This window comes from Podarcis melisellensis (assembly GCF_964234715.1).
Source record: "Podarcis melisellensis genome assembly, chromosome: 7".
NCBI classification, from domain to species: domain Eukaryota; kingdom Metazoa; phylum Chordata; class Lepidosauria; order Squamata; family Lacertidae; genus Podarcis; species Podarcis melisellensis.
This window is the reverse complement of record NC_138539.1, coordinates 10,964,924-10,981,854: the sequence shown is the minus strand read 5'-3', so window position 1 is coordinate 10,981,854 and position 16,931 is coordinate 10,964,924. Positions and strand designations below refer to the sequence as shown.

The window sequence follows — 16,931 nt, the reverse complement described above, 5'->3', positions numbered from 1 at the left end:
ACACCGCCATGTGATAGACAACAATCTCATGACTGCAAACACGGGGCAGGAATCCTGCAAATCCCTCATGTGTGCTTTTAACATGGAGCCGGTGCTGGTGGGGATGGGACACGTGAACCAATAGGAAGGAGCCAAGGACAGAACCGCAATGAGAAGAGATTAGGCTGTGCAGAAACTTCTGCAGAATAAATTGCCAGAGGCATTGTGCTTCTGAATATCAGCTGCTGTGAAATCACAAGTGGGGAGAGCACTTCTCATGTCCTGCTTACAGGAAAATGGTTGGCCACGGTGAGAACTGGATGTTGAACCAGATGGGCCTTTGGCTCTTATCAGATTCTGAACTAGTCACCTGCCAGGTATTTTTACTAATTCAAAAGTGGACCATCCATTTCCCCCTACGTTCAAAGTGGCAAGTCCATACAGCAAGCTTTAAAATAGAATAAAATACTAAAAAATACAGTATAAAACGTGATGGATGTAGAGAGAATAAACCTGCAACTTACACACATTTAACTTGTGCACATTTAGCTTTATGCATAGTAAAGCTATAGTAAAACTTATGGTTTTCCCAGCAGTGATGTATGGAAGTGAGAGCTGGACCATAAAGAAGGCTGATCGCTGAAGAATTGATGCTTTTGAATGATGGTGCTGGAGGAGACTCTTGAGAGTCCCATGGATTGCAAGAATATCAAACTTATCCATTCCTAAGGAAACCAGCCCTGAGTGCTCACTGGAAGGACAGATCCTGAAACTGAGGCTCCAGTACTTTGGCCACCTCATGAGAAGAGAAGACTTCCTGGAAAAGACCCTGAAGTTGGGAAAGATGGAGGGCACAAGGAGAAGGGGACGACAGAGGACGAGATGGTTGGACAGTGTTCTCGAAGCTACCAACATGAGTTTGACCAAACTGCGGGAGGCAGTGGAAGACAGGAGTGCCTGGCATGCTCTGGTCCATGGGGTCACGAAGAGTCGGACACGACTAAACGACTAAACAACAACAACAAATGTGGCTAATAATAATTAGAAATAATATTTCAGGACAAATACTTTGGCAATCTCACTCACCATTGAGCAGTGGGTTTGGACTAGATGTGATTTTGGCTTTAGGCGCAATCCCCAAAAGGTAGCCGCTGCGTAAGTTGCAGGGTTACTGTAATGCTGAACAGTTCTTAGAAGTTGCCCGCCACTGTTCATAACATCTAGCCCACCAGACAAAAAACAAGCCAGAATAGGTGTGTCTTAGAGGCCTATTCATCTGAAGGCAAAGGAACCTTGGGAGAGGAGTGGGAACGGGTAAAGTAGCATTTATTACAAAGCCCTCAATCTTACCGCAGGTGATGTTTTTGGTGAGGCAGCTGACATCCGTCGAAATCTTTGCAGGGTCCCACACACATTCTTCTTCTGTTGCTTCTTCGTAACACTTGCGATGCTCAAAACAGCAGCTTGTTTGGCACGCAGGTGTTGGTGGTGTAACAATCAAATAATCAATATAAGGCTATTCAGAATGCGATTCTTGGTTTAGCCACTTAATCTGTTTAGTTTGCATTTTAATACCTAATTTTCACTTCACGAAAAAAGACGTGAACTGTAACACTTCAGCATTCACACTTATCTGAATTCCGTGGTGCGACTCTCTAGTCACCCCTCCCCCCAAAAGTGAACTAAAACGCTAATTTTATTTATTTATTTTGAACATTCTTATTACATTCATGTCCCACCTTTCCTCCAACGATCTCAAGGTGGCACATACAGTTCTCCCCTCCCCCATTTTGTCCTAATAAAACAACCCTGTGAGGTAGGCCAGCCCAAGGGACTGTGACTAGCCCAAGGTAACTCAAGGGAATTTGAACCTTGGTCTTGAGGGACCTAGTCCTACCAGGTGCCCAATCCACTTCATGGGCTGCTAGGGTAAAGTGAGCCTATAGATCTATAGTCCAGAAAGCATTTCAGCCCAAATTCGTGTTAGGATTTTTATCTATCTGAGCTGCTCCAGCGAGTGGTACTATGATTGTATACCTCATGTGAGTGTCTGAGAGAGTGTGAGAAAGAAAGTCTGTATTATCTCTTCCTGCTAAGTACTGTTGGAAGTTTAGCCTCTGTATATAGACTGTAAATAAAGTAGTTCAGAACTACGATTGAGTCTTTCTTCTGCTATGATATGACAGAAGTCTGGCATGGTCTTTTTAGGAGAGATGGGTCGCCTATCACCGGTCTCTCTAGAATGAAGGAGATTTATAGCCAGAGAGGACCACCAGAGAGACGCTCCGAAGACTTGGGAAGTTGGCAGCCTTCTTGGGCGTTTTTCCAACAATTCGGACTACTGTTGGACTTAAGCCTTTGGGCCAAAGGTTATCCACCCTAGATTTAAGGTGACATGTGAACCAGGCTATAATGCATGGCAGCCTCTTGTTTTTACAGTCCCAGGCAGTCAACAAAGTCTGAATTAGTGTGTTCTTACTAGACAGTCTCCCTCAAGAGGTGGTGACTCTCATTCCTTGGAGGTTTTTAAGCAGAGGTTGGGTGGCCATCTGTAAAGAAATTCCTGCATTGCAGGGGGTTAGACTGGATGACCCTCAGGGTCCCTTCGAATTCTATGATTCTTTGACTCCGTAGTCTTACAGGCCATTGTTACAGCAAGCAACCAGACACGGACAGGCGTCCCTCAGAAAACCTCTGCAAAATGGGAATGTTGTCACGAATATTACAGACTCACCCATCAAACTCATCTGCGGGGAGACCCTCCATTTCGAATCGGCAGGTGCAGCCATAGTCTTCAAAATCTCTTGGGCAAATGCCGGTCACACACCTCATTTTGCTCACAAAGTTGAGCAGCGCAGGGAAGCTGGTAAAGATGGACTGGAGCCAGGTGAACTGAGAACCCAAACAATCTGCAGGAACAACCATAATGTGAATTCAAAGTCTGAAGTTTGTTTGTAGTGAGTCAACCGGCTCATCTCATAAATTGTTATTTTGGAGGTTTTCCAGAGAATGCTCAGAAACACACACACCTCAAGGAGACCAGCCCTTTGGAGAAAGGGTCGTAGCTCAGTGGTAGAGCATCTGCTGGGAGACAGCCCTGCCTGAAACCTTGGAGAACTACTACCAATTGATGCAGACAGCACAAACCAGTGGTCTGATTCCATATAATCCTATGTTCTCTTGATCCCCATGCCAGTTCCCCAAGTGAAGTAATCATTGTAAAGTAGGGAGAGAGATGTGAGAGGTCTTGCATACCCCAGTCTTATGGCCTGCATAAAGATAAAGGGACCCCTGACCATTAGGTCCAGTCGTGACTGACTCTGGGGTTGCGGCGCTCATCTTGCTTTATTGGCCGAGGGAGCCGGCATACAGCTTCCGGGTCATGTGGCCAGCATGACTAAGCCGCTTCTGGCGAACCAGAGCATCGCACGGAACTGCCATTTACCTTCCGCCGGAGCAGTACCTATTTATCTACTTGCACTTTGACGTGCTTTCAAACTGCTAGGTTGGCAGGAGCAGGGACTGAGCAATGGGAGCTCACCCCGTCGCGGGGATTCGAACCACCGACCTTCTGATCGGCAAGCCCTAGGCTCTGTGGTTTAACCCACAGCGCCACCCACGTCCCCTTATGGCCTGCATAGTCCCAAGCATATTGAGGGTCACATTTCCTGCTGGGATGCATGGGGGGGGGGTTGCAGTTTCCCAGTGCCTCCTAACTGAGTAACTTCAAACATGCTGATTCAGTGAATTGGACAGGGAGTCAGAGGAAACTCTAAATCCCATGCCTCCCAACAGAAAATGATACTCCTCAACCCTAATGATCAGACCTATACACACTCATTTATTCCCAGCAGGTCCTCTCCAGCATGAATTCTCTCCAAGTTTGTTTGGGAAAGCGGGAGACTGGAAAGTGAGTGACATTGCTTCAGTAGCCAAAGCTCTATCACCCATACAGAAGAGGGAGATATCAGCATGCTTGGGGAGAAGTAGGAAAAAAAACCTTTAGAAAAACCTCTTAAGGGTGAGGAATAAAAACAGCCCAATGAGGATGGAAAGGGGTCAGTGGGCATGGAATGCTGACTGTTGTGTGGCCAAGTAGGAAATAATAATAATTACAATTTATCATTTTTACCCCGCCCATCTGGCTGAGTTTCCCCAGCCACTCTGGGAGGCTCCCAATCAAGTGTTAAAAACAATACAGCATTAAATACTAAAAACTTCACTAAACAGGGCTGCCTTCAGATGTCTTTTAAAGATAAGATAGCTGTTTATTTCCTTCACATCTGATGGGGGGGGGCATTCCACAGGGCGGGCGCCACTACCGAGAAGGCCCTCTGTCTGGTTTTCTGTAATCTCACTTCTCACAATGAGGGAACCGCCAGAAGGCCCTCAGCGCTGGATCTCAGTGTCTAGGCTGAATGATGGGGGTGAGGGAATGGAAGACTGGAATTCAGCAGTTCTCTTCCTGATACACAGCACCACTTTTTTGTTCTGGATTATGCACATAGGCACATTCAGATATGTCCACAAGTCAAAGTCATGCACACAAACAAACGTGCAGATATTTCAGTGTCAGGAAGTGTTCTCCCTTTAAAACGAGCCTGATTTTTGTAAAAAAGAACAATGTTCACTTACCAAAGAACAACGCAACACCTTCCACGTTTGCAAAGACCCCGTTGAAGAATGTAATGTTATCTGAATGTAAATAGTTTTAAAATGTTAAAGGTTATACATGCCCACCTCTCATCTATTTCATTTCATCTACAAACTAAATTATGGGATAATCGCAAAAAATGAACCGTTTCCCAACATTCCATAGCACTCTCCCAGTATTCTGTCACACTTTAGAGTGACCAACAAATCCAACCCGAGGCAGCGAGGCTGTACAGTTTGAAACTGGTTTGGCTCTTAATGGGTGGGACCGCCACAGGAAGGAAATTTTGAAAATCTTTATTATGACAAAGCCAGCTAACATCTGATGGACTTCTGGGAAACCTCTGCCACCCAACCCCTGCTCAGGCTATGATTATTGTTCATTATTCCCTGCTACAAGTAATATTCTCATCTGTAGTGTGGATATGCAGCACGGCTGCAACTCCAGTCGATGGGTTTAACAGCAACCATTTGGGAATGATGCATTTTTGCAGCTGATCTGAAAAGCATCAGAGCCCATAGCATTGTTCATTGGACCCTCCTAGCTGATCTAGAGTCAATTGGCATAGGCAGAAGAATGACAACATATGTCTTTTTCTAGCCTGCCCACTCCGCCTGTTGTGGGGATCACATGTTTAATTACTCTTGTCATGAAACATAAACTCCCTGCATGCAGAAACCAAGAGTGTCAGGGAGAAGGCTACCCTGGATAACATAGGCATGTGATGCCCTCTACTGCAATATGAAACAGTGCATTTCAGCAAGAGCTAAGTCTGCATAAAAAGGTAAAGATAAAGGACCCCTGATAGTTAAGTCCAGTCCCAGATGATTCTGGGGTTGCGGTGCTCATCTCACTTTACTGGCCAAGGTAGCTGACATTTGTCCACAGACAGTTTTTCCAGGTCATGTGGCCAGCATGACTAAGCCGCTTCTGGTGAAACCAGAGCAGTGCACGGAAACGCCGTTTACCTTCCCGCTGGAGCTGTACCTATTTATCTACTTGCACTGTCATGCTTTCGAACTGCTAGGTTGGCAGGAGCTGGGACCGAACAACAGGAGCTCACCCTGTCGTGGGGATTTGAACCGCCGACCTTCCAATTGGCAAGCCCTAGGCTCAGTGGTTTACACCACAGCGCCGCCCTCATAGGTTCCACTAAATCCCCATCCCTCAGAAACTGCTGAAGGCAATTCTCACTGGGACAAACTGGTTGTCTGAATCCATTCTTAAACTTCACCTTTTGTAAGCAAACAATTCAGCCCTTTCAGGTAAGGGGCAATAGTTTAGCGACAGTGCATACTTTGCATACAGATGGTCCAAGAAGTTCAGTCTTATGCCTGCGGTATCCCTAGTCCTACATCTACGGTATCTCCAGTTGAGAAGATCCCAGAGGGCAACAGAGCTGGAAACACAGCTGGCCCATGGCCCATGCCACTCAGGTGGCAGAAATGCAAGAGGCAGCACTCGACCCGCCTGACCCTTTGCATCCATCGCTGAGAAGGAGGCGTTCCAGCGTGAAACATTGCCGCTCGTCTTCCCTGCCCCTGGAGGAGAAGCGAGGCAAGCAGCAAGACTTTGAGGAGCTCTCTGGCTCCTTTAAGTTCAGCAAGAGCTAGGGAACAGCAGGAGCAGAAGAAGTGGAGCACGGCAGAGTGCTAGGAGGTGCCAATTTCCATTTTGTCCCAGGTGGCGAAATTGGCTGGGCTGCCTTTGGTTGGGAGAAACCCCTGCCTGCAGTGGAACTTGGCCCATTAAGAGAAAATGGGGCACTGCCCCAGCAACCTCAGTGAGCCCTCACCTGGTCCATGCCTACCTGCCTTCTTGCACACAGCCTGTCATTGATGCCACCTGCTGCTGGTCTCCCTGGCAACTGCCCTACCCATTGGACACCAGCCATCACAGCCTGCCTGAGACCTGGAGTAGCTATTGCCAGTTTAGGCAGCAATACGTGGCCAAGGAGGACATGCAATGCCCCATATTCAGAGGTTCTGTTGCTCCTGGACAGATACAGAACAAGAGCTTCTTACTTAGATCTCTTTCTGCTGCGTGTGGAAGATCCATTGGAATTGCTGGTGTCTCTGATCCTTGACCTCCTGTCTCACCAGTTCCGTTCAGAAGGAGCACAAATTAAAACAGAAAGATTAATCAGTAGAGTACCAGAAGCCAATTTTCGTCGACTCATTTGTTGGTCTCCATTGTAACATCCAAAGTGTAACTCTTACTTGCTCTCCTCTCCTCTATATCTCTTGGCTGACTTTCTGCATTTACCTTTGCTGTTAATATATTAAAGATTCACCAAAATGAAATTCAAGATGAACTTAAAATGTGTAAGTATGTTGTGTACCCAGGACCAGGTTGCATATGAAGATCTGAAGGCATATGTATCCGACAGATAATAATAACCCCAGCCATCTGTTGCGGAGACTTCAAAGTCGGTTCTTTCTGAAATCGGTGGGAATTATCTGCACATCAGCGACACTAAGATCAAATTTCCAGGTTCAATTTTCGCCTTACTCCAACCAGCTTCACTGAAATGGGGGCGGGGGGCGGGGGATAAGTCTGTAAAACATCACCTTACCCAGGAATTTGGATGGGTGTGAGAAAGTACAGGTAGGAAGGATCTTCTCAGAGGAAGAATTATTTATAACGTAATCAACATTTACAAAAATGTTTGATTCACTTTAAGAAAAAAATTACACTTGTGTTTTTTGTAGGATTTTAGTACATTTTCTGTAGACTTTTAACTTGGTTTAGCAGCTCCGTATAGCTGTGAGAAATTTGCCATTCACTGTCATGGTGGGACGCTCTACTGAACCCTCCACTGAAGTGAACAGAGACTTCTTTTCTTACACAACTTCTGTATAGCAGAAAATACACAGGCCATTGGAATACATAGGGCTATTACCAAAAGTTAGAAGGAACTGATACATCTCTCAGCAGCCGATGCATTGATCTGATAATTTTTTTTAAAAAAAAATCTAATTACTGTATAGTTATTTTATTTTACTGTTTGGCTGACAGCTTGATCTTTCTGTTCTACTCAGAAAGAGGTGGGTTTTACTGACTTCATCTAGGCCTACTTATGGATACGTCTGCAGAGGATTGCAACCTTGTCATGTGTTCATCACCTGTTGGCATCCACCTGTCTCAAGAGACAATGGAGTGAGCCTCCAGGGTTAATAATAATAATAATAATAATAATAATAATAATAATAATAATAATTATTTATTTGTACCCCGCCCATCTGGCTGGGTTTCCCCAGCCACTCTGGGTGGCTTCCAACAAAGATTAAAAATACACAAAAATGTCACACATTAAAAACTTCCCTTCAGTTGTCTTCTAAATGTTAGGTAGTTGTTTATCTCTTTGACATGTGGGAGAGCGTTCCACAGGGCGGGCGCCACTACCAAGAAGGCCCTCTGCCTGGTTCCCTGTAGCTTTACTTCTCGCAGTGAGGGAACTGCCAGAAGGCCCTCGGAGCTGAACCTCAGGGTCCGGGCAGAACAATGGGGGTGGAGACGCTCCTTCAGGTATACTGGGCCAAGGCCGTTTAGGGCTTTAAAGGTCTTACAGCTGTCTTAGCAGTACTGAAGTGACCTTCCCGGGATGCAAGCCTGGGCAGTGTTCATGGAGGCCCTGGGCTGCCCAAATGACAAGACCCCCCTCTCGGCCTCATTGATGTGGTCCAAAGGAAAGCAGAACAAGACATTTTGCACCAGCTGGGCTGCAGGCGTTGCAGGAAGGTGACGTACAAGGCACCATCCACCCCAGATTTGTGTAAGGTTTCCTCCTTAGCCCTTTCTTCTCCCAGAGATGTCCCACAAGTTAGTGGAGATTTAGGATCAGAGTTGTATGTACCTAAATGTGTTTTATCATCATCATCATCATTTCTTACTATAGAGCAGCCTTCCCTAACCTTGAGTCCCCAGATGTTGTAATGGTATTCCAAACGTTCCAGCTCCCATAATCCCCATTAAACATGGTCAATGTCCATGGATAAAGGAATATTCAACCTGACCAAATCTGTGGATACAAGGCTGGGAAATTCTGCTGTAAGAGCTTATAGGGTAAACAGTTCTTGAGACACGCTGGACGCAAAACGTCCATACAAAATGATGAATAGAGCTTGAGAAACAGGAACATTATTTTCCACTTACCACCACTATGCAATACCATCAACATATTCACCAGGAGAATAACCACCATTGCTTTTCAGGAATCTTGCCTGGTGAATTAAGTAAAATGTTAGAGTGGGCGTGCGTATTTCCTTTGAAGGTAATACAATATAGCTGCCCCATTGAAAAGCCATCAGATTATTTATGTCTCCTCAGTACATTCCTACATTCCACTATTCAACGACAAAAGATAATATTAGTCCCTGAAAGTGTTTCCAGCATAGGAGCCTAAGAACTGGCAACGGTGATGCAACAGTCAGCTTGTCTGTGGAAATAATTGCTCACACAAGGAGAGAATAAAAGCAGAGCTTTTCTGTTCATGAAAAGGGGGGGGGGAGACTATAAAGATTTTTTTTAAAAAAAAAAATCAAATAGTGTGGGAAAAAGTGGGTTGGACACACAGGGGCAGAATTTCAAATTTCAGCAGACCTCTTGAGATCAACAAATCTCTTATCTACAATTGCTACCTCAAGAACCTCCAAGGTAGGGTTGCTATAGACGGAATACAGCAGTAGGAAGCAATGCCTGGGAAAATCCAGACATAAGGCAGCCCATTTCCGAAGAATTTCCTAAAAGAAATACGTAGCTCAAAAGCTCAACAACTTTGTCAGAAAGGATTTTCACTTTCTGAAATATGGCAACCCTACTCCAAGGGCCCATCCAATTCAAAAAACCCAAAACAATTTTGTGACTACATCAACCACTTTCTTCCACATCAACCCTTGCTTGGATCCCTGACCCTCCTTCTGAGTTTTCATCACACATAGGATCATGCTGCACACATGATTAGAATATAAATCACACCTTCTGCTTCAAAGGTAAAGTGCAATGCAAATCAGGGATGGAGGAGAAATTCGATTCAGGTCACATTGAGAGGCAGACCAACCTAACTGGTACCTTATGAATTAATACACGAACTGAAACACAACCACCCCTTTGAAATTCTCACTTCTCCAAATGCAGAATCTCCAGCCAAATAAATGCAAAAGCAGTACATATACATATATAGTGAAAATACCATGCCAAAAGCATGATATGTAAGGAAAATTGCCTTACAAAAATGTGCAAATTAGGAGAGTTTTGTACTAAAAATGCTGGTGATTTCCATGAAGACTTTTTAATAATAATAATAATGTGAAATGTGGAGAACTAGCAACTAGAAAAATCAGAAACTGAAATCGACAGATCTGGCCATCCCTAAAGTGCAATCCTGCACATAATTCTTTGGAAGAAGTTATCTCACTGGGTTCAACTGGACTAATTCAAGTCTGCATGCTGAGGACGGCTGCCTTGTCCCCTTACAGTCACTGGAGCCTTCATCCTTCCAAGTCAACTGCTTTAAGATCAGGGTGCCAGTTCAGATCCGCTCATCATCGCGTAAGATCCCCTTCCAACCAAAAGTGCACAACTTACCTTGAGGGATATTGCTCTAAAGGAGATGGGAAGGAGGAAATGGCCTTTAAAGAAGGTTAGGGCTTAGTGATTTATACTTGCTTGGCTATCCCCCCTCGCCCATGTGACCACTTTCTTCGTCAACCCCACTTTAAGCTTTCTCAATCGGCCCTTTCATGAGGTTTGTGCAGGTCACAATGCTCGCCGCGGCGAGGTTTAACATTATAGATCATTTATATACCTGGGGCTATATTAAATAGGCCTTCTCCCCAGGGGACTGTGAGTTGCCGGAATAATACAGGCCCTGTTGTAATTAAACAACAATTGCCCCTCTGTTATCCCTCTCCTGCCAAGTCACGTGACAGTGGCGGTAAGAACTTAATAAGAGACAATGTTCCATGTTGAGAGACAGGTGAAAATCTAGACTGATTTGGAGCCCCTGGTTTCTCCAAGTGTTGAAAAGGACAGAGAGTGTTGGGGAAAAAAACATTAAAGGGTCTTTAGGGAGTGTAGGTTGGGGACAGGCAGATGATAGATGATAGATAGATGATGATGGATAGATAGATAGATGATAGATAGATACATAGATGATAGATAGATAGATAGATAGATAGATATAGATAGATAGATAGATGATAGATAGATAGATAGATAGATATAGATAGATGATAGATAGATGATAGATAGATAGATAGATAGATGATAGATAGATAGATAGATAGATAGATAGATAGATAGATAGATGATAGATAGATAGATGATAGATAGATAGATAGATAGATAGATAGATAGATAGATGATATATAGATAGATAGATAGATAGATAGATAGATAGATAGATAGATAGATAGATAGATAGATATAGATAGATAGATGATAGATAGATAGATATAGATGATAGATAGATAGAGATACACATGTATGAAAAAATTGCCCCACTTTTTTTAGGACAGGAAATCAAAGTGGATCACAGGTTTTTTTTAAAAAATAAAAAATAAACGATAATCAAAAAAGCATAAACGGACTGCTACAAAGAAAAGTCAAAAAGCTTTCTTGAAGAGCCAGGTCTTCGTCAAATGCCATTAGGCAATGGAAGGTAGTGGGGAGAGTAGGCTTCTCTGGTAAATGTGTGCCAAAGAGCCACAACCAAAAAGGCCAAGCAATTCATCTCCACTGACCTGCAACACACCTCCTTTTAAAAAACTCATCTTTCCAACAACGGCAGGGAGCACAGAGCTTCTGGGGTGCTGCAGCAGGCGCCGCAACTATGAAGTTCAACGGAAGCTGAGAGGGGTTGGAAGCAGATTTTCGCGTCACACAGGGCGCCACTTAAATTTGAGAGGCCACGATCCGCCACTGTTTCCACTCCCATTCCACCCCTGCACTGTGAGATTCGCTGTACCAGCAAAAGAGAGACCTTGGTTGGAAGCCCCTTGTTGGAGGACTTCCTAGGCATCACTAGTTATGCAGAGCAGGGTCTTTTTGGTTGTGGCACCAAAACTGTGGAGCTCCCTCTCCTGGGAGGCTTAGTCTGCTGTTTTCCTGTTGTGCTTCTGCCATTTAAATAATAATAATTTATTATTTATACCCCGCACACCTGGCTGGGTTTCCCCAGCCACTCTAGGCAGCTTCCAACAAAACACTAAAATACAATAACCTATTAAACATTAAAAGCTTCCCTAAACAGGATGTGTTCTAAACATCTGGTAGTTGTTTTTCTCTTTGACGTCTGGTGGGAGGGCATTCCACAGGGCGGGTGCCACTACCGAGAAGGCCCTCTGCCTGGTTCCCTGTACCTTGGCTTTTCGCAGTGAGGGATCCGCCAGAAGGCCCTCAGAGCTGGACCTCAGTGTCCGGGTAGAACGATGTGGGTGGAGACACTCCTTCAGGTATACTGGACCGAGGCCGTTTAGGGCTTTAAAGGTCAGCACCAACACTTTGAATTGTGCTTGGAAATGTACTGGGAGCCAGTGTAGGTCTTTCAAGACCGGTGTTGTGTGGTCTCAGCGGCCGCTCCCAATCACCAGTCTAGCTGCCGCATTCTGGATTAGTTGTAGTTTCCAGGTCACCTTCAAAGGTAGCCCCACATAGAGCGCATTGCAGTAGTCCAAGCGAGAGATAACTAGAGCATGCACCACTCTGGCAGGACAGTCCGTGGGCAGATAAGTCTCAGCCTGCGTACCAGATGGAGCTGGTAAACAGCTGCCCTGGACACAGAACTGACCTGCGCATTTGGCTATAGCAGAGGAGGGGGACCAGAAGCCCTGCACATGTTTGCTGAACGACAAGTTCCATCACCTCTGACCATTGGCCACGCTGCTTGGGACTGATGGGAGTTGAAGGCCAGCATCATTGGGAAAGCCACATGTTCCCTGAACCTGGTGATGCTATTTCACCAGGACTGGCATATTGTTGTTTGCTAATTTAAATCTTACTCTCCTGCTCATAGATCGCTTTTTAAACTGCTTTGAATTCTTTTGCTCCAGTCACCTTTGTGACTAATGCATCCCATCTCTTGCTATGTGTTCCTGAGACATTATTCTTCATTGTATTTGATTGTGGGTTGTTGTTTTTTAAATTAACTGTTATTAGCTACTTTGTGCGTCCTCAGAATGGAAAAGCGGGATATGCATTTTAAATAAACAGGCAGAAATATTCAAGGAGCACTTGGAGCGCCTGGGCGGGAAGTTATAATTCCACAGTAGCAGGGGGTAATAATGTTCAATTGATCTCCTTAGCAGGGGAATCTAGACTCTCTCACAACATTCTGCGAAGGCAAGCTGCAAACTGAGCAGATAGGTCCTATACACATCATACGTTTGAAGGACTTCTAAAGAAGACCAAGACTTCAATAAGGGATGGGGAAAATTTATAATTTATGGGATTGGAATAACACTTCTAATGCAACAATGAACTATGGACATAATGGAGATACAAAAGTTTGGATAAATATAAAAGATGCAGAAGGAAAGGATTAAGGAAAGGCCTCGGTCCAGTATACCTGAAGAAGCGTCTCCACCCCCATCATTCTGCCCGGAAAACGAGGTCCAGCGCTGAGGGCCTTCTGGCAGTTCCCTCACTGCGAAGTTACAGGGAATCAGGCAGAGGGCCTTCTCGGTAGTGGCACCCGCCCTGTGGAACGCCCTCCCACCAGATGTCAAAGAGAACAACAACTACCAGACTTTTAGAAGACATCTGAAGGCAGCCCTTTTAATGTTTAATAGACTATTGTATTTTAATATTCTGTTGGAAGCCGCCCAGAGTGGCCAGATGGGCGAGGTATAAATAAATTATTATTGTTATTATTATTATTATTATTATTATTATTATTATTATTATTATTATTAACAATAAGATGCATAAAAGGGAGGAAGGAAGTCCAAGGGATTCTTTGGAATCTTGATTTTATATATTATGTTACTATGTGAATGTTAATATTAATTTGGAAAATTAAATAAATAAATTTATTTTTTAAAAATAAAGTATATTTAAGTCACACGGCTTCCCCCAAAGAACCTTGGGAGCTGTAGTTTATCCCCTCGTGAAGCTACAATTTTTAGCACCCATGACAAACTACCATTCCCAGCATTATTCGGGGAAAGCTGTGGGCTTTTGAAGTACTTTAAAAGTTCGGTGTGGATGTGCTGTTTATCTCCCTATGCAAGAACACCAGTGTGCTACAGTGATTAGAGGGCTTGCCTGGGGCTGGATAGGTAAAGGTAAAGGGACCCCTGACCATTAGGTCCAGTCGTGTCCGACTCTGGGGTTGCAGCGCTCATCTCGCTTTATTGGCCAAGGGAGCCGGCGTACAGCTTCCGGGTCATGTGGCCAGCATGACTAAGCCGCTTCTGGCGAACCAGAGTAGCGCACGGAAACGCCGTTTACCTTCCCGCTGGAGCGGTACCTGTTCATCTACTTGCACTTTGACATGCTTTCGAACTGCTAGGTTGGCAGGAGCAGGGACCGAGCAACGGGAGCTCACCCCATTGCGGGGATTCGAACCGCCAACCTTCTGATTGGCAAGTCCTAAGCTCTGTGGTTTAACCCACAGCGCCACCCACATCCCTGGGGCTGGGTAGACCCTGGTTCAAATTGCTACTCCACCATAGCACCTTTCATGTGTGATTCGCACGTAGAAGGCATATCTGGGGGCACACTCCTGGTCCCACCCCTGTATTAGGCACATTCCCTCCCATTTCTCTAAGGTAATGTGGCCAAGCGGTCTAAGGCACTGGATTTAGGGTCCAGTCTCTCCAGAGTCATGGGTTTGAATCCAATGGGATATGATGGGATATCAGCTCTGCCCAAGGCAACCGGGAGAAAGAAACACATAACATCTTACAAGGACTAGAAGAAACACCATGGATAGAATAATTGCCACACCCAGGAAGAACAAGGATATCGTTTGAGTGCCTCACTTGTAACTTTATAAATCATTCAATGTGTCAACACGAATAAAAGTTATTAATATTGCAGTTGTTGTATAAGGGATTATTATGACCGGTATGTAATGGAAATCAATAAAATTTTGGAACGCAGAAATTAAGCAAATAATCAATTCATCCAATCTAGCATGGGGGGGCCACTTTATCTAAATTACATAATTCGGTATTTGAATGATTGGTATTAATGATTGTATTATACATTGATATTATTATAATGAGGCTATTATTGGATTGTAATTGACAACTAATAAAAATTATTATTAAAAAGGAAAAGAAAAAAAGAATCTCACCGCTGCCAAGTGTCCTTTTGGCTCATCCAGTAGAGCATGAGACATTTAATTTTAGGGTCATCGGTTCATGCCTCACGTTGGGCAAAAGGGGCTGGACTAAATGATCCCCTTCCAACTCTGTTATCCATGATCTAAAGCCTTCTAGACCATCCTTGAAAACCTGTGATCCTCTTCTTGTTCTGGACTGCAACTGCCACCATCCCTGACCACCAGTCATTCTGGCTGGGTCTGATGTAAACTATAGTCGCAAACTTATTGAGATCATTATGTTGAGGAAAGCTGCTCCAGACATCTACACATTAAAAATGGTTGACTGCAAGTACATCAGACAAGGGTAGTGCACTTTTCTCATCCTGAGGGCCATATTTCCTTCTGGGCAATCTTCCAGGGGCCAGTGGTGGGAGGAGCCAGAGGCAAGAGTCGGTGGAGCAACAAATGCAAATGTCACCTTTGCACAATAGGGGCGTTTCTGCACACAGACACATACATATGCACCTCTCTGCTCTCTGTTCAGGCAAACAAGCAGTGTTGATTCCAAGGACACATTCCAGCCAGGCAAAAACACTCAGGGTGTGGTAGCAGCTGCTTGTGCATGGCCTTTTCGACTTTGCAGATGGCCACACTAACACATGGAGGCAGGGCCAAAAGTGTGGCACCACAAACCTGGGACTCATGGGATGCCTCCCCCCCCCATCAGAATTTAGACTTCTCAGAATGTTGCAATGCAGTGTGCAAGTACAGTGGTACCTCAGGTTACATACGCTTCAAGTTACAGACTCCGCTAACCCAGAAATGGTACCTCAGGTTGAAGGTAAATCAAAATAAACTTTGCTTCAGGATGAGAACAGAAGTCGTGCTCCGGTGGTGGAGTGGCAGCAAGAGGCCTCATTGGCTAAAGTGGTATCTCAGGTTAAGAATAGTTTCAGGTTAAGAACGGACCTCCAGAATGAATTAAGTTCTTAACCCGTGGTACCACAGTATGTATATATATCGGGGGAGGAAGTCAGCATTAAAATGCACAGATCCACAAAAACAGCATGCAAAGGTGGGACTCGTGACGTAGCAGAAAATTGCTTGCAAAAATGTGTGTTTTACTTCCTCTTAGGATGAAGGAGCTGGGGTGAAATGAGAGGTCACAACAGCCCTGAAACCATCAAATTCTTCTCCTTCTGTTAGCTCTCCTGCACCTGTCTGAGATGGCCATGGGGAAAGTCTGCTCAGGTGGCCGGCCTCCTTTTTCCTATGCAGCAGCTCATGAAGTGATGCTCTAGGAATGAGCTCAACAGCTTGGGTCCTTTGGGTACATGGGTGGGCAATGCATTTCAAGCTTGACATAAACTTTCCTAGGAAACAGGTTTCCAACCAAGATGATATCTCGCCCAGTATTAAATGAGAAGCCACCAATCTCCCCGCCCCCAATCCTATGCTCTGTGGCCTGTGAAGATCTACACTACTTTCTCCATTGTGGGGTTGGCACAGAGCCTTAACTCCGCCCCCTCACTCAAAACAGTTGGGCCTGCTTGTCTAGCACCACCTAGAGGCACAGCGGTGTGTCTGCTAATGCCATCTTTAGGATGTAGAAGGTCAAGCCTATCCATTCTGAAGGAAATCAGCCCTGAGTGCTGACTAGAAGGACAGATCCTGAAGCTGACTCTCCAAGACTTTGGCCACCTCATGAGAAGAGAAGACTCCCTGGAAAAGACCCTGATGTTGGGAAAGATGGAGGGCACAAGGAGAAGGGGACGACAGAGGACGAGATGGTTGGACAGTGTTCTCGAAGCTACGAACATGAGTTTGACCAAACTGCGGGAAGCAGTGGAAGACAGGAGTGCCAGGTGCGCTCTGGTCCATGGGGTCATGAAGACTCAGATGCGACTAAATGACTAAACAACAACAAGAAGAAGTTTTATCTGCAATTGCCCATTCACACCACAAGTCACATTTAAATCACACAGTCCCAGGGAGGGTCATAACTCAGTGGCAGAGCATGGAATGGTT

At 44.9% G+C, this 16,931-nt stretch overlaps 1 protein-coding gene across 2 annotated transcripts in view; it reads right to left on the bottom strand.

Annotated features, from left to right (window-relative positions):
- OC90 (otoconin 90) overlaps nt 1-10,433 on the bottom strand; it is a 32,197-nt gene extending 21,764 nt beyond the window's left edge. Inside the window, exons 1-6 of one of the 2 annotated variants that reach the window (XM_081918845.1) lie at nt 10,220-10,433; nt 8,789-8,856; nt 6,658-6,723; nt 4,615-4,674; nt 2,714-2,888; nt 1,330-1,442 (exon numbers count right to left, since the gene is read on the bottom strand). In XM_081918845.1, the coding sequence (XP_081774971.1) occupies nt 1,330-1,442; nt 2,714-2,888; nt 4,615-4,674; nt 6,658-6,723; nt 8,789-8,837 (463 nt within the window). In that variant the 5' untranslated portion in view covers nt 8,838-8,856; nt 10,220-10,433. The remainder of the gene's footprint in view (nt 1-1,329; nt 1,443-2,713; nt 2,889-4,614; nt 4,675-6,657; nt 6,724-8,788; nt 8,857-10,219) is intronic. The other variant, XM_081918846.1, reaches the window with a different exon arrangement.
- Nucleotides 10,434-16,931: the final 6,498 nt, after the last annotated feature.